Source organism: Cyprinus carpio, chromosome B9, assembly GCF_018340385.1.
Source record: "Cyprinus carpio isolate SPL01 chromosome B9, ASM1834038v1, whole genome shotgun sequence".
Lineage (NCBI taxonomy): Eukaryota > Metazoa > Chordata > Actinopteri > Cypriniformes > Cyprinidae > Cyprinus > Cyprinus carpio.
In genome coordinates this window covers 28,166,605-28,185,744 of record NC_056605.1, presented here as the reverse complement: position 1 = coordinate 28,185,744, position 19,140 = coordinate 28,166,605, and the positions used below count along the sequence as shown (strand labels likewise).

General features: G+C 35.4%; 1 protein-coding gene across 2 annotated transcripts in view; it reads right to left on the bottom strand.

Annotated features, from left to right (window-relative positions):
- LOC109068421 (anion exchange protein 3-like) overlaps positions 1–19,140 on the bottom strand; it is a 67,473-nt gene that overhangs the window by 12,685 nt on the left and 35,648 nt on the right. The window contains exons 6-9 of one of the 2 annotated variants that reach the window (XM_042731802.1): positions 18,084–18,304; positions 5,929–6,071; positions 3,662–3,842; positions 1,703–1,838 (exon numbers count right to left, since the gene is read on the bottom strand). In XM_042731802.1, the coding sequence (XP_042587736.1) occupies positions 1,703–1,838; positions 3,662–3,842; positions 5,929–6,071; positions 18,084–18,304 (681 nt within the window). Of the gene's footprint in view, positions 1–1,702; positions 1,839–3,661; positions 3,843–5,928; positions 6,072–10,400; positions 11,282–18,083; positions 18,305–19,140 lie in introns of those variants that run through there. The other variant, XM_042731803.1, reaches the window with a different exon arrangement.

Genomic DNA, 19,140 nt, shown 5'->3' with positions numbered 1-19,140 from the left:
ATGCGTCCTGAAAAAAGTGAAGAATAAAGAGTGGCTGGCCAGCTTTGTTAGACACGTCACCGCAACCGTGTCCAGCGCTTGACATCGGCACACTCATTAAGCCTCATTTGAGATCTAGTTATGCTCCAGCCAAACTAAACACACAAAGAAAACAACGAGACAAGGTGTGACATTGAATTGTGTTTGAAAACATTTCCAAAAACTTGAGTAACTAATGACCTAACTTAGAGCACCTTGATGTATTTTTTTCCACATTACAAAGACATATCTGTGACTAATTTGACAGGTTTTCCCATTAAAAACTGCATATGAGATGATGGGAAACACTGTAGAGAGGTTTAATCTGGTTTTTGATTTCATCACGTTTAACTGTGCGTATGTTTTATAGCCTGGCAAAGTGAATCCCTCTAGCTGACCACAAATACGCATCTCTGAGCAGTTCCAACGTCCCTTAAATGATATTAAAGCACAACTGGTTTTTAAACTTTTGTTGCACGCACTGAAGAAAAGAGATGCTTAAATTTGACCGAATGATCAGTGAGAGCAGAACGAACGTGTCACATGTTTTAAACTCAACAAAACGGTAAAATACATTCACATACATATCAGATTTTTATGTTGCTCTGTTCTGAATACCTTACAATTAAAATGATTTGCTGCAACACAATTTTGTGTGAATTATTTATCCTATTTTTTTTTCTTATCCATGGAGCAAATGCTTTAAAAACAGCTTTAAAAATTACTTTATTGCATTCCAGATGCTTTTAAAGAACTGTTCACTATAATTTTTATGGGTAGCTTGAATGTAAAACATTGTCATGCATTTGTTATATTCCCATTTGTAAAACAGCCTACAAATTAATTGTTGTAGGCTTACCCGATCACATGAAAGTGCGTATTGCATGATTTTCTGTTTCTGTTTGGTGTAATATTTATATGCAGAAATTGAATTTGGCATGCAAAAGACTGATAAATTAATAATTAATGGCATGGCTGGTTCAGACAACAGAATACGGGACACACAGGCCTATAATAACTGCTGAAATGTTTGCGGGGCAAATCTCAGGTCAGTCTGAGCGCTCATGGTATGTACAGTGCATACAGCTATACACCTGCAGGTGCTACTTGCCATATAAATATAATATATATATTTTTCCGGCTTCTTATTGCGGCCCTTTTTCTCTTTCGGCTGAAAACTGATCATTTTCGGCAAATGAAAATTCGGTGCATCCCTAAAAAATATGTACAGTATAGCCAGAGATAGCTAAGATAGCTCTGTATGTGGATGTACCATAATAAGACTGTTTCTTTTTTCTTTTTTTTTTCTTTTTTTTGGAAGGAAACAAATAAGTTGCATGGTAAAAGAGTAGCTTAGATATTCTGCTTAACATCTCCTTTTGTGTTTAATAGAGTTTAACAGGAATGAGTAAACAATGCTCTGGTGAACTATTCCTTTAAACACTCTTTGATGTAACCAGTATCTGATGTCTCCGCAGCTGCAATAGCAACATGTCATTAAAACCTCCAGTGACATGAGCCTGGTGCGCTGTCATATAAAGTCTATTTGTTATGTAATCACACCACTTCATTTAGCAGGAAACCAATACAGGCAACTGTGACAAATGACATTGACATCAAGGCCCACATCAAAGAAGATCAATGTGAGCTTTGTTTGGAGTATTGATTTCTGACCTCCACTAACCTGTGTTTGAGCAGCAGGGCTCGCAGCACGCTGGCTCGGTCTTCTGCTCTGATCTGGTCCGAGATTATCATGGTTTCCACCAGCAAGTGGGCGATGCCAGGGAGTGTGGTTTGATCCAGATCTAGCATTATGGCACCTGGGTAACAGAACACCATGTTTATGATATTGGCATTTATGCAAAAAGCTTATATAACAGTATAACACAAAAGAAGCGAAATTGTAGGATCATTCTGAAGACATATTCTCACTTTAAATGCCACAATTCAAATAATCTTCTGATAATCTTCTGCTTCTTAGGCATTCAATTATAAAACAATGTTTATATAAGTAATTTTAAAAGTACTAATACTAATTCCATTACTTTTTACGGAGTTACATTACTTTTTATAAAGTAATGCGTTACTTTTTAAATCTGGGCAGGATTTGCTTGTTTGTTTTTAATACAAAAATATCTATTTCTGGCAAATGTAAAAGCCCTTCCACATCAAAAGACTTAGGCTAAAGGTAAAGTAAATTCACGTTTGTACAGTGGAACGCAGAAGAAGAGATTTCAACACTCTTCAGCAATATAAAAAAAAGAAGAACAAATGTTAGTTTCTCTTGAGTAATTTTTGCTTTGACCTGGATCATCGAAGGTCAGCAGCAAAGACACTGGTTAATAAAATGGGATTAAATACATAAAGGATATTTGTTTTATTTAACATTTAATTATTGCAGGTTTGTGTCACAATCTGAGTTGCATTTCACTGTTTTTATTAATTTTGAGGAAAACTGAATCTGTTTTTTTGTGAGATGTGAGATCTTACTCCCAATTTCTCTCAACATGGGGACAGGAGAGCTTTCAATCAATAAATTGGGAAAAAAAGTAACTACTAGCATCTCTTATTTGAAAAAGTAACTTAGATATTTTCTTGTAAATTAAAAAGTAATGCGTTACTTTACTAGTTACTTGAAAAAAGTAATCTGATTACGTAACTCGTGTTACTTGTAATGCGTTACCCCCAACACTGTACATATGTGTGTGTGTGTGTGTGTGTGTTCATTTTAAGATTCTATATAGATAGTATGTATTTTAGCTTATATTTTACATTTACAAACTATCATTATATAATGCAATGGAAATACTGTATTTTTTATTTGGACATGTACAATTGTAATATTATAAAAGGTTACGGTATGCTAATTAAAGTACTATAGTGATGGTATGACAGTATATATGGTTTCTGCTATATTATTTAATAATTTTAATAATAATTATATATATATATATATATATATATATATATATATATATATATATATATATATATATATATATATATATACACACATATCATTTTTTTTTTTTTTTATTAAATTAAATTAACGTTTGGTCTTTCAAGTTGCATATAAAAGAATATAATCAAAGTAGCTTGCATTTGTAAAGTATTTAATTCAGTGGATTATTAGATAAGCATTGCACCATTTTCAAACAAATACCCAACAAAAACAACTATATCATGACATATACTGTTGCCATGGTATCAAATTACTCATATTCTGATCATACCGCCTACTTCTACATGACCAAAAAATCTTTTTTTTCTTGTTTTTGCAAAACCTCATGTCAGTCTATCACTGTCGTCCATGAAAGATGCCTTTTGTCAGGGTTGTCATTTTGGTTCCACAACCACAGGACCTGAAACTTACCAAAACCTTCTCACTGATGTGTTTTGACTGAATTTTTTGTTATGCTTTTTTGAAACTAATGCACTGTTTACCTTGTTACCCTGACATTGAAAATCATGTTTTTCATGGTCAAAAAGTAGATATGCCCAAGAGGGTTTAATCCATTTATCTAATTTAAGTGTCCAGTTGAATTCCGTCAGTTAGACGGCACTGGTTTGTCAAGCGCGTGGATGTTAGGATTGGAGCAGGATCACAGGCTCTGAGTGGGCTGGCAGAGCAGCCGACTCTTACCATGTGTGATGGTCCTGCGGAGCTCCAGCAGGCTACGGAAGGACAGCGAGGCCACATGCGGTTTACCCCAGCGATCCGTCTCCTCCTCTACGTCTTCCTCAAACTTGATCCAACGTGCTGTCTCTTTCCAGCGCATCTCCTGGTTCTTGTCCACTATCAGCTCATTGAGCTCCACAAACACCTGCGGAGAACAGGGTATCAAACACACATCATAAAGCACTTTTAATGAATCGTAACCAAAATTACTTCAAGGCAATTCAGTTCACTTGGCAGCCATCTTGGAAATGCTCCCCGGGAGCTAATTTCTAGGAAATAGGCAAACAAGTAGAGCTCAGGTTGGAAGGGGAGTACAACTGAAATATTTTGCAAACAAAGTATGACAGCGAAATCATAAATCTTCTTTCGTTCTAGTATTTTTCATTCTAAAGTAAAAACACAGGTGATGGATCTATCAAAGTGACTAAAAACCTTTCAAGACAGACCTACCGTGATCTATGTGATGATTTACGCTACTGCTGAAGTCACAAGTCAGTGAGATTTCAGTCAGTGTCATAAAACAAAAGGGTTCCATTACCAAATTCTCAGTGCTGAGAGCTTTGCTACCAACAAAAAGATGACAACCAATCAGAGAAGTTGTTGTTACAATGGAAGCCAGCATGAATCTTTCACTCCCATGAAGCACTGCAAATGACAAAATCAAATAAGTCTAACTTCACTCTCAAACTACTTACATCTCCGTGTGTGATTAAACATATAGTATTAAAAATTATAAATATATTCATTATATTAATCGCGATTAATCGCATCCAAAATAAAAGTTTTTGTTCACAGACTTTATTTATGTTTACTGTGTTTATTTTTCTTATTGATATTTATGTATGTGTAAATTGACTTTATTATGTATTTTTAAATTATTTAATTGTGTATACATTTTTTTTATTTTTACATGCATTTATATATAAATATGTTTAATAAATAAACAGCTAATTTTTCTTAAATATATACATGTATGTGTTTATGTATTTACATAATAAATATACACAGTACACACTTATATATTATGTAAACAAAAACTTTTATTTTGGATGCGATTAATCATTTAATCATTTAATCATTTAACACTATACTTAAGAAATAATATTAAATGTTACCTAAGCAACTAACAAGAAAAATAAATAAATAAAAATGAAATAAATGAAACAAAAAATTAAATAAAATAAGTTTTAAGTTGACATCATAAACTACAACAGATTAAAGCAAATTAAGGCTAAATTTAAAATATTTAAAAATACAAAATCACATAAAATTACTAAACAAGAAACAAGTCAAATTAAAATGAAAAATAAAAATAAAGCTAATTCAAAATATTAAGAGATAGTATAAAACCACTGAATTAAATGACGACTGAAGTAAATAATTTTATATCGTATTGAAAATTCTAATGTTATTTGCAATGGGGGAGTAGTTTTATTATTTATTATTAAGTACTTTTTTCCCAAATAGCTTTTGCTTGGAATCCCAAGTTGCATTTTGATTTATCTCTGCTGACCATTGAAGAATAATTTACTGAAGGAACTGTTAAAATAAAAAAGTAAAGTGCACCAGAGTGTGCTCTATGGAGGACTTTTCAGACATGTTTTATCCATCTACATGAATCCTGAACTCCAGCGAGACAACTGATTCTCCTCCGCTGGTTGACTCAGAGCTTAGATCAGCAGATGCAGCCACATGAATAGCAGAGACTCCAGTGCTGACTGACTAAGAGCCTTATGTAATTAATCCAGCTGATTTAGAGACTGCTTTCACCGGTTTAGTGAAGCCCACTGGATGAAACGGATCAACAGATATCAGCAAAGAAAAGATCACTGAATTTGGGGTCTCTTCTGCTCTTCCACATTGATTATCTGTATTAACACCACCTCATTATCAGTATCAATGTCAGTCTGGGCAAAACAAAGGCTTTACTTTCAGCTTACTCTAAACAGAATCTCAAAATCAATACACGTTTTCGGCTAGTTTTTCAGTGTTTACTATATAATTGTGAGAGTCTGCCATGCTATTATTTGAATAATTTTTCCAGACTGTTCTATTATTGATAAATCGTCTCATAAATGCCATATTAAAACAAAACAAACTGTGTTTGGTCAGTTTACTTTAGTCTAAGTGAGTAAAAATAAGTTATAACGTGGAGCAAACTGTACATCTGGCTGTGTGAAACTAGGTCTCAGTTTTCTTTTCTCTGTGCGGTTAGGAAGCTCAGCACTCACCTCATGAGTTTTCTTGTCCATCCTCTTCCTCCTCTTCAGGCTGGACAGAGGAGGTGAGCCATTGCTGGTTCGTGGTACTTGACAGCGTGATGATTTCTTGACAAGGTGACGTCTAACCCCAGGATTGTCCTCAAAACGGTGACCTTAAAGTATAAGTAAAGAGAAAGGGTTAGGTAAATACAGTAAATAGAACTGTCAGGTTTGTAAAGGCAGCTACAGATGTGGGGGACAAAATAAGTGAATCCTTGAATTTACCATGGTTTTGTGCAACTGGTCAAAATAATACAAATAATTTAACAAATAATACACAAACATACATTTTTGTGTCTTTATTGAAAACATTGTGTAAACATTCATAGCAGGTCTATTACAATTAACTAGAACTATTATAAACTTTAAAACAATTATTCAAACATTTTTGTTCAGATGAAATAAAATAAAACTTAAACTAAATGAAAATTAGTAATGTTGCCTTGAAATAAAATGCTAAGTAGACGCAAATAAAAACGAAAACTTTAAGTGAACTAAAAATAAATTAAACCTAAATAGTAAGGAAAAAATTACAAAAGCACATAACAAAATTACTATAAATTAAACTTAAATAAAAATGAAAACTGAAAATATAAAAATAATAGCTAATTCAAAAGAGTCATAAAAACTATCCACACTTCCAACATACTATTTGAGGCTAAATGTATCCCGTCATTCAGATATTATTTATACTCAGGCAATAAATATAAAGTGTTGCACATTCTATGGGTGCAGAAATGAGTATGTTTATTTTGTAAAACGTTTACAATTGCTTTTTAATAATTTTATTGTGCTGTCTATTTAATATGTACTGTACCACTGAACAGACATTTAGAAGTTTACGCATCGTTCAACAAAAAATGACAAAAAAAAAAATAATAATAATCCATACTATGGAAATCAATGGCTACCATCAGCTGTTGGTTACCAACTTTCTTCAAAAAATCTATAGTAAATGATGACACAATTTTTATTTTTGGGTGAACTATCCCTTTCAGCGCTACTCTGTAAGAACTTTACTTGCATTGACTTGCATTACAATGCTATGTTGTGTCTCCAATCAGGTAACCAAAAAGTTCTACTGTAGACACACTTGAACACGTGGGCCAAATACAGGAAATGCATCATGTAAGTAGACCTGTTTTCAGGTGCAAAACCAGCAAGTGTGAGACTTGACAGGGACACAATGAACAGACTGGAGGTGTTGGTCAGAGCTGTACTGCAATACAAAAAACTCACACATTTGGGTATAATTCTATTCGCAAAAAGATTTGCCTGATCCATGCCTGACAAAAAAGAGATTTTAAAAGACATAACATCAAGAATTGTTAAACATTACAGAACATTAAGAAGAAGACGAAGAGAGATGAAAAACACAGAGACCAAGGCGGCAGACAGCGCACCATTTTTTTTTCTTTATTTTACAAAAGCACATAGTATTGTTGTTATTATGTGTGTATACAAATAAAAGTAGACCCTTTTCAGATTTGATTGATGTATTGCTCTTATCTGTATGATCAAAACTGACAGAGTAATTTAAGTTCCTTTAGTGGCTTTCAAAAAAAAAAAAAGTGCAACAAAACGCGGCGGCACGTTTGTCGAGCCCAGAGGTTTAAAAAGCACTCACAAGCCTTGATATTCATCAGTCGACGACAAAACAAATATCCATATGACCAATTTATACAGAAGAACATGGTAAATCCAAGGGTTCACACAGCTTTTACTCAACTGTAGCAATGTAATTGCATACATTTGTGTGATTGAGAATAAAAGCGTGCCTAGAAAAACAAGAGAATCAGAGACCTTCTCAGCTGAGCGCAACTAAGAGGCGTATTTTGGATGCTAGGCCTATCCAAAAAAAAAAATGCTGTGATTTAATATTGTATCATTTTAGCCCACAAACCAAGGTTTTTATTGAATTTGAGATAATTGAAGGGGTGTATTATGAGAAACCCTCTCTCTCCAGCTGTTCTGAGTGCCAAATAAAAGGCCGGGGCTCTCCAAGAGTTGAGGCATGCCAGGACGCCCAAGGCCTCAGCTGGTTTGTGTTGTCCCAGTAGCCCGGGGATGTTCTGTAAACAAACTTAAATTTTTATTCTTTCTCTCCTAGAGTTGCTCATGCCTCTAACAATATGGCAGCTGTGCCTTTTGGCTGTACTCTGGTTGTGCTTTTCATGGCAAGAGAGCAAAAATCCTAGAGGAGACCAAAACAGCCAAGTTTTCATCAAAACACCACAGGATGAAATCAACTCAGGCCGCAAACGTGTTTGACGCAGAAAAGTGCTGATTTTAGATCTCAATTCAAGCATTCAAGCTGTCCTCCCTTATTTTGTTAGCGTTACCTATTGAACATTGGGACACCTCCAAGCATACTGACAAAATTATTAAATGACAGAGGAATACACTGGATACAATAAAAAAAAAAAGTTTTCAAATATATTTCTTCTGTCCACCAAATAAAAATAAATGATATGAAAAAATATATATAATTAAAAAAATTATATTATTCTCTTTAAAATAAAAATTAAAGGAGATTATATTTTATTCATTTTAAATATTAATATACCATATACTTTAATATACTAAAAACATGCATTTTAAGATTTCTCCTTTGCTATCGACCCAAATACAAACAAATTCAAGTTCAAATTAAAGTCTTATGACAGTGTGTGTGTGTGTGTGCAGCTGAAAAGAAACAGCTGATTGAGAGATAAGATGGAAATTGATCTCTGCTAGACTGTCTGTCTGCTCTTCACACAGATCTTTCCCAGAGGGACTGCAGAGAGAATCGCAGACAGACAAAGACCTTAAGGGAAACTCACTAGTAAACAGTCTGCACAAAGACAAAAGCATCAGGCCTGAGGGTTTTACTGTTTATCAAAATATAAGTATGCTTCTTAGTGAAAAGCAGTGTTTAAACTGGAATAGTTCAGGCCCATCATGTTTTATATAAGGAACAGTTTCTCCAAATCTGGTGGTTATTTACTCTGGATGAATTTCTTTCTTCTGTAGAACACAAAAAGAGAATGGATAATGTACCGGTTGCTTTTTTCAGGGAATTACAATGAATGCTTCAAAAACCAACAAACCATGATCTTAATTTGGATTCTTTCGGAACTAGCTATATTGTATCTAAAATATGGAGTTAGTCAATATTAACTTCAGTCTGTGGCTGATGTAAGAAAGATGACTAATTCATATGCAAATATTACAATTACATTATCTTCTGTCGGCAGCACATCAGATACGATGCAGTGTAATGATAAGACCATTCAGTATGCAAATAGATATAAGAAAGAAGGCCATTCGAAATATGCAAATATTGCAATGATGCCACAGTTGACTATCAACGTAAACTCAAATGCACATTCAAAAGTATCTAGCCAGTGATATTATTTAAGGTTTTTGAAAGAAGTCTATTTTGCTCACCCAGGTTGAATTGAATTATTTCAAAACATTTTAAATGCAATTTATTCCTGTAGTCCGGTGACAAAGTTGAATTTTCAGCATCATTACTCACGTCTTTAGAGTTACATGATCTTTCATAAATTATTCTTATATGCTGATTTGGTGCTCAAGAAACATTTCGTATTATCATCAATGTTGAAAACAATAGATTTTTTAACAACTTAAAAGTCTTTTCTCACACTTTTGATCTTTTAATTCTTCTTTGCTGAATAAAAGTATTATTTATTTTATCTTACTTTTTAAACCTGCTTTTAGACCAGAGTGTAAGTCAAAGAAAGTTTTCAAACATTCAAAATAAAAATAATAATAATAATAATAATTTGCTTCGCCACAATTGCTTCAGGCCCAATTAATTACAGAAGAGCAAACCTCTGACCATAATACATGAAAAATATCAATAAAAATCACTGTACTTTATGTCTGAATCAAGTTATTGTGTATTATGACTCTGGCCTGAGTTGCGTGTGCGTGTTTGTGCGTGTGGAGGTTTGGCAGCACATGTATGTGTCAACAGGAGGGGATGTGGAACTTCATAATCCATTTTCTCAAACATGCCACATCACTAGAGGCCATGATATGTTTCATATCAGCAATCTGTTTGCAAGGACTCGGTTTGACATTAATTAGCTTGTATTTCCCAACAGGATCAATAAAACAAGTTCCCAGCAATCAATTTCCAATGCAAGCAAGATCTATAGAGGGTGGAGTGCATTTTTACAATGTCACAACCGCAGTCATGTGAATGGAAAATCCTATTGGATTTAATCAAAAGTCGCCTGTTAGACATTCTTTGAGGCTTTTTGCCATTTATGAGGCTAAACTATTGTCAAAGACAGACAATGGCAAAATTCAGTCGAAAAATTATGTAAGTGTGAAGCAAAGTGGAGGTCGCTGTGACATTTGCAAAAACGAAGGTGGCTGGAAAATATTACCCTTCACCAAGCTGCCAATTTTTTAACAGTAAGCACACTTACGGATCGGTTCGACTGGGGAGCCAAGGTGCGAGTGGATGGACTCCAGAAGGTCATAATCATCAAAATCCAGCACAAACTCCTCAAAGTCCTCAAAGCTGTCCATGGCGAAGCTCCCCAGAGGGTTTTGTTGATCCCCATAACGCCTTTTTCCAGCATCCGCATCGGAGCCGCCGCTCGTGTCCTTCTCCTTCCCCACGTCTGTCATCTCCACACCTTGTACCTCCGGATCATCCAGGATGCAAACCTCTTTCGTGCCGCTATTTTGTACCTTCTCCCGTCAATAATGTAGAACTCAAAAAAACACGATGCAAAATTAGTTTTTACTGCATCCCAGTCCAATCTTCAGGGTTTTAGGAATGGATCCTGGAATCAAGAACTATGGAATGACCATGAATCATGTAATTAATCTTGTTGGCAATCAAATTTTGTCCAAGAAGAAAGAAGGAAAAAGATAATCTCTCAGCTGGGCCCTCAATCCATAGAGAGCTTGTAATATCCACCTGGATGCCTGATGAGAAAATAGTTTCTGGCCTCAGGGTTTCCAAGCAGTGGTTCTGTGAGACGTGTCCACTTGTACGCAAGCAGACAGCAGGGAACACTGAAATTGGCTGACAATCCAGAGGAAGTGTTGATACAACTGAACTACTTTTGAGGTCTCGCACTAATCTATTGGCTGCCTCTGTGATTTCCATGACGTTGTCGATTGATCCCGTGGGACAGAGATGCCATCCTCTGTCCGGTTTTCCCTCATCAGGTCCAAAGCTGGTTACACCACCCTATCAGAACAGCACAGGTGAAATCCTCCATCTGAAACAACAGCGGTGCTGACGAAGTGCACAACACAGTGCCACACATCACACAGCGCTGTCTCCACATGACTGATCTCCATGGAAACCACGGCTGCTTCTAGAACTCGACCCTGTCTTGTTTTCAAGCTGTTACCTGCCCGGTGATGAGCCAATCACCGTCCAGATGCGTCCAAAAGCCTACATAGTAAGACATTTGCAAGGTTTATTTACATATTATGCATATCAGAAGAACACTGTATTGCTCTTTAATAGAGATAACTCAATTATGTTTAATTTAGGTAAGAACTTTGTTTTCAATGTTTCCAATAAAATTCATTAGGAAAAACAAATATGGACTCAAATGAACCTATTATGTAGATAAGATAAAGAGCTCAGATAATTTGATTTTGGAAGATTTTAATATAAGGGTCAATTTTTTGAAATTGAGATTTATACATCATCTGAAAGCTGAATAAATAAGCTTTCCATCGGACAATATTTGGCCAAGATACAATTAGTAAAAAATCTGAATCTGAGGGTGCAAAAAAAAAAAAAATCACCCTTAGGGGCCTGACACTGAAAGAGATCTCATTCGTGGTTATTCAACAATTAATAAACTAATAAACTCTTTAAAAAATGCAAACAAATGTAGTTTTTATTGAATATACAATTTTGTTCAAGAAATATCCAAATTTCTATTTAATTTTATTTATTTATTTATTTATTTATTTTTAATGCATTTTAGCTGCCCTGTAATGGCACTGTAATCACATTGCTGTCTAGGAGAATTTTGAGACAATGAGCAAATTTTTTTTATTTTAAAATTAGATGAATTTATATTTCATAAACTAAACTAAGCTAAAATAAAATAACCCTGTAAGCATATTGTAATCATCACATTTATGTCTAGGAGAAACAATTAAGATATGAAAAAGAAAAATCGTTTGATGAACAAACTCATTCTGAAAATAAGATGCAAACAAAGGGGTCATTCAAAAAATAAAGTGAGAAAATCAATTCAGTGGATTACAAGAGATAAATATATATATATATATATATATATATATATATATATATATATATATATATATATATATATATATATATTATATATATATATATATATATATATATAAATGCCCTATAAAGGTGTCACATATGAAATCACTGGCATGTAGCGTTACAGACTCAGATAAGAGAGGTTTATAGCAAGCTAGTGTGATTCAGGGCTTAAATTCAATGGCCTGTTCCACTGTGGCGGCCTCATTTGTAATTTGCAGCAGTCAATGCTTCCTCTTTTCTAAAAGCAGGAAGAGCTGCGGGCGGGTCTTTGGGAAGGATAATCAATTGCAACAGTGAAGTTAATTATAGCCAGAGGGATCGCATCCACAGAGCCGCAGCAACCCTCACCTAAAAGCACTCTGCTGGACTCTGCTAGCCTTCATTCATGGCCAGAGTACGGACTATTTAGCCATATTACATGCACTGTATATCATGTCGAGTAAACAGCAGGATCATTCATGCCTTGATGCGCCAGATGGAAATATCTATTAAATAATTTAACAATGATTATATAAAAAATACAGAATAATTTAACTAATTATGATAACTTAAAATTATTTATGCACTATAAATAGTACACATTATAGAATACTGTAGTAACTTTAAAGATCAATATCACAAGATCATTCCATTCATCATCCAGCATAAAGCACACATATAAGCAAACCTAATGATTTTGAATGTTCTAGATGGCACCTAATAGTTAAAAGGAACAATGCACTAAACTCAAGGATCATCTGGCTCAGTAAAGGAGAGTGTCCAGCCATTCCCATGGCTTGACAAATCACCACATGACACACAGAGGAACAGCTGGGAGGGCAACTGAAGCATGGGAGCACATTTAAACCAAACCTTTCACGTCAGGAAGAACTTTACAACCCTGCTTCTAGGAAAACAGCACATCTTCAGGAATCCTCCTTTCCATGAATAGGGTGTAAAATAGTGTCTTTATCTTGTTTTTTTTTATTTTTTATTTTTTTTTTATAATAACAATTAATAAAAAAATAGTCATTTGTTTTTTAGCAGGAGTCTGAGACATGAAGTGCCTAACCTTTAAAAAATTATTCATTGTCCAGTCCAGTAGGTCAAACTAAATATTACATGAGCAGTTTTATTTTATACTGTATTTTGTTTATTTTTGCAACCATGATACCTCAACCCTGTTTATCTCAACAACTGTTAAATCTCAGATTTGTTGATAAATACAAATTCATTAAACATCAAAATTAAATAAAATAGTGAATGCTAACCAGCCATTTAAATGTAAAGCAGCAAGTTAATTGGCTGCGTATGCAACATGAACCAATCAGCTTGTGCCAAGATTAATGCTGGGAATATCATCAGTGTGCGTTAAGGACCCATCAGCCTGTGCCATCAAGAGTTTCATGACAGAACTTGGCTTTTACACTATACACTTTGTGAAACCACCCAGGGTAGACAAACTGACAGGTTGCCAGGTCTACTAAACAAAACCAGCAAAATGACTGTTCAAAACAGTTTTACGCAGTTTTCCCCTCCAGCAGGGGTCCCCCTCCAAAATACCTGAGGGGAGAGGTTCATTTTAAATCATGCACTAAAAAACAAACCAGGCAACAGTGTAAAAGTAGCCCAATTCCACTAGAAAACCACGGACTTGGCAACACTTTTAATCACCACCATCGCTTTTTCAATGATGTACGACTCATGACAGGGGAATACCCAATCTGTCCACTTACATGGCAGACGCAAATGCACTTATCCAGTTCATACCAGATTTATTTTTACACACGAATGAAGCCTAAAACTGATCTGACAATATCAGAATCCATGTGCATTCTTCCTGCTTACATGTTTCTGGGGAATATCCTTCCTGTGCCACATGGGAGGAAAAATTGGAATTGGGTCACTTGATCCATGTAATGTAAATGCAACCTTAGTTATCTATAACAGGGGTGTTTAATCCTGTTCCTGGAGGGCCAACATCCTGCAGAGTTTAGCTCCAACCAGTTGCTTGGAAGTTTCTAGTGAGTCTTAAAGACCTTGATTAGCTGGTCAGATGTGTTTAATTAGGGTTGGAGCTAAACTCTGCAGGTCAGTGACCCTCCGGGAACAGGTTTGGACAACCCTAATTTGTCCTAAAGTAATGAATGAATGAACAGTATTTTTTCCCTCAAATCTTTGGTAAACAGATGAAAAAGTTTAGCTTAACAATTGCGGTCACCACTGCTTTGGACAGACATTTGATATTACCTACCTATTCTTTATGTTATATTGATTTTAACAGTTTAACTAACATTTCTCCCAACCAAGAAAATATGAGATTTGTGTTTATAATACTTAAAAACAAAGTAAGGGGACACCAGAGTGTAAATTTACACTCCTGCAAGAGTTTTTAATGGAGTAGTAGTATTCTTGGGCTGTCATACCCTGTAATCAGTTGAGCTTACTTTATTAAGGATAATAATTCATGTACCAAAAAAAATAAAAAACGGGAAGCATTTTGGTGCATGGCGCAGATCCAGTGATCCTGACCACATCTGAACATTTTGAAGGCTTGTTTACAACCGCGGGAAAGGGAGGAGAGGGCAGGCCGAGTGCTGACCACGGCCAGCCAATGATCTTGATGCTCTGCTTTCCACCAAAACACATTTATGAGTATGGACATGAATACCCCAGCGCCTCCAAACATACTAGAGAGCTTGCCAATGCAGACCTCTAAGTCCACTAAACAAACACTCCCTGTCATCACTCCCCTCCTCTGGAGTGAGTGTTTAATGAGCATTTGGAGGGGCCGTGAGCTTTGGCTTGTCAAGATCAAGCTAAACCGTCGGCCTGAGACTTGTTCGTTGGTGTGGCTCCAATGACACGAAATCAAACACGCCTATCTAATTTTGTTTGAGTTACAGCACTGATTTCAATTAAGATCGAATGGCCGCAACAACATGCAAGTTGTCTGCTTTAATCCTTATTTTAATCATCATGGCTACACACACTGAAAACTCAAATCAGTAAGTGCACTGATTTTTGAGACATAGGACAAAAGGCTACAGGGCTGAAAAAATGAAAGTTTACCAGAATAAATAAAATAGATAAATAAAAATGAAGTACTTTCCTAATCAAGTACTGTCTTAAAGAAGATGCAAGATTATCATTAAAGAAAAAAATAAATAAATAAAGCTTTCTTGATTTAATCAGCCATCTGTGAGTTTTATGCAAAGTTTTATGCTCACCACACTGAAAAAAAAAAAAACCTTGCACAAAAAATTTTTTATTTATTGTGTTTGTATTGTTTTCCAGTAAAAATGTCTAAAAATCCTTGAAACTAAATCATTTTACTTGAGAAACACAACTGTACAAGATATTAAGACATGTTTCCGAAGACGTTTTGTTCTATTATGCTATTTGTCATATTGCAATGCTTTATTTCAATTTCTTTTTAACTTCTTTATACTTAAAGTCCAGTAGACAAAGATCCATAAAATGTCTAGCACCACAGTGCTTTCCATTGTTTTTTACATTATATGTGTGTGTGTGTGTGTGTGTGTGTGTGTGTATGTATGTATATATACATATACATACATACATATACACTCACCGGCCACTTTATTAGGAACACCTGTTCAATCGCTTGGTAACACAAATTGCTAATCAGCCAATCACATGGCAGAAACTCAATGCATTTAGGCATCTAGATGTGGTGAAGACGACTTGCTGAAGTTCAAACCGAGCATCAGAACGGGGAAGAAAGGGGATTTAAGTGACTTTGAACATGGAATGGTTGTTGGTGCCAGACTGGCTGGACTGAGTATTTCTCCTCTGACCTCTGACATCAACAAGGCATTTTCTTCCACACAACTGCCGCTCACTGGTTATTTTCTCTTTTTCGGACCATTCTCTGTAAACCCTAGAGATGGTTGTGTTTGAAAATTCCAGTAGATCAGCAGTTTTTGAAATACTCAGTCCAGCCAGTCTGGCACCAACAACCATTCCACGTTTAAAGTCACTTAAAACTCCTTTCTTCCCAAGTCTGATGCTCGGTTTGAACTTCAGCAAGTCTTCTTCACCACATCTAGATGCCTAAATGCATTGAGTTGCTGCCATGTGATTGGCTGATTAGCAATTTGTGTTACCAAGCAATTGAACAGGTGTACCTAATAAAGTGTCCGGTGAGTGTGTGTATGTATATATATATACAGTATATATCTATGTATGTATGGTGCTGTGAACAAGGTTTTGCCCCCTTCCTGTTGTTTTTTTGTTTGTTTGTTTTTTGCATATTTGTCTCACTTGAATGATTCAGATCATCAAACAAATTTTAATATTACACAAAGATAACCAGAGTAAATACAAAATGCAGTTTTGAAATAATGATTTTATTTATTAAGGGCTTTATTGATGTCCAAACCTGCCTGGCACTATGTGAAAAAGTAATTGCCCCCTAAATCTAATAACTGGTTGTGCCACCATTCGCAGCAACAACTGCAATCAAGTGTTTGTGATAACTGGCAATGAGTCTTTCACATCACTGTGGAGGAATTTTGGCCCAGTCTTCTTTTCAGAATTGTTTTAATTTAACTTGGCCACTCCAAAACCTTCATTTTGATTTTCTTGAGCCATTCAGAGGTGGACTTGCTGGTGTGTTTGGGATCACTGTCCTGCTGCATAACCCAAGTGTGCTTGAGCTTGAGGTCACAAACTGACGGCTGGACATTCTCCTTCAGGATTTTCTGATAGAGTGCAGAATTCATGGTGCCATCAATTATGACAAGTCATCCAGGTCCTGAAGCTGCAAAGCAGCCGCACACCATCACACTACCACCACCATGTTTGACTGTTGGTATGATGTTCTTTTTATGAAATGCTGTGTTGGTTTTCCGCAAGATGTAACGGGACACACACCTTCCTAAAAAAGTGCAACTTTTGTCTGTCTCATCAGTCCACAGAATATTTGGCCAAAAGTCTTGGGGATAATCAAGATATTTTTTGGTAAATGTGAGACAAGCCTTTGTGTTCTTTTTGGTCAGCAATGGCTTTTGCCTTGGAACTCTCTCATGGTGCCGTTTTTGCCCAGTCTCTTTCTTATTGTTGAATCATGAACACTGAGCTTAATTGAGGCAAGTGAGGCCTGTAGTTCTTTAGATGTTGTTCTGGGTTCTTTTATGACCTCCTGGATGAGTCGTCGTTGTGCTCTTGGAGTAATTTTGGTAGGCCGTCCACTCCTGGGAAGGTTCACCACTGTTCCAAGTTTTCTTCGTTTGTGGATAATGGCTCTGACCGTGGTTCGCTGGAGTCCCAAAGCCTTAGAGATGGCTTTATAACCCTTTCCAGACTGATACATCTCAATTATTTTGTTTCTCATCTGTTCTTGAATTTCTTTAGATCAAAGCATGATGTGTTGCTCTTTAAGTATGCTTCACTTCGTCAGACAGCTTCTATTTGGGTGGTTTATTGATTCAACAGGTCTGGCAGTAATCAGGCCTGGGTGTGGCTGGTGAAATTTAACTCAGCTTTCTAAAATAATGTGCTTAATCACAGTTCTTTCATGATTTAATAGGAGGGGGCAATTAATTTTTCACATAGGGGCATGTAGGTTTGTACAGCTTTTTTTTCCTTAATAAATGAAATCATCATTTAAACACAATTTACTTTTAGATATTTATTAGTAATTTTATTTTGATAAAATAAAATATAAAGAAATATGAAATTGTGCATAGGAATATTCCAGTGATCATATCTGATGTAAAAAAATTCAAAAGGAAAAGCAGGTAAAACTGAGGAGATGTTTGGTCTCATATCTCAATGAATATTAGTGTCCTGTTACTTTCACATCCTTTCCAGACTTTTCTTTGCTTACTTTTCATGTCATCCAGATCAGCGCTGGCTAGCATCTGAGCCTCCGCCTCGTCTGTAGGTACTTTCTGGTACACCGCAGTCTCTATGGCTGTCATGCTGCCTATACAGATGCGCTCTCGTAAGTCATAGCTGGTCCGCTGGGCTCCAGCCAGCCGGTGGACAGGCTTCCTGCGAAACCAGCCTCGCGTTGCCATACTGGCAGGTTCTGGAGATGGGCTAAACCTGTATAAAAAAAAAAAAAAAAAATACAATTAAGTATTGTCATAAAAACTATGCTTTTAACCAATTTTATGTTCATTGCTATTAGTCTGATGCCATTAAAAGAACTGCATTGCTAATCAAGAGATAGATGAGCATGATTCTAGGTGGCCGGGTTAACCATTCTTCTCAGAAAGGCTGAAAAGGACTAAAAAAAAAAAATTATATTTGTCATTTCTTAAAACTAACTTTTGTCTTAATGGACAAATACACTCAAAAAAAATGTTGGTGGTAAAATAATTTTCACTTAGAAGTTGCTATTAAATTCCACAAATAATTCCAAAGATATGGCAAGCTACACATTTAACTAAAATTGAAATTTATATGTAGAAGGACTGAAAAGGTGTTTTCTTTATTTACAACTTTAAAGAACTTATAATAATGTATTAAACTGGCTACATCTTACCAACTATAAATTTTTCAAACTGAGCTTAAAATGCATCATAAATTAATTTTAATGCTCACCAAAGTTGGTGCATTTGCATTAATTTAATGTCAGACTCAGACAAATATACAGTAGGCCCAGGGAGCCCATAATTCAAAGCAACAGTCCTGCAAAAAATAATCAAAAGTTAAATAACGCAGGCCATGCTATAAATACATGTCTAATGATGGTTTATTTGTACATTTACCTTAACCAAATGTGCATATATTTATATATGTTGCAAGAAGCCACTTAGCCAGCAGAGGGCAATCAAATACAACTTTTCCGGTTCACTCTTTTTCTTTTTCCTTTTTTTTTTCTTTCTTTTTCAATGTCATGGATGAGTATTTACTGAGGAATGCACTATTTTGTAAAG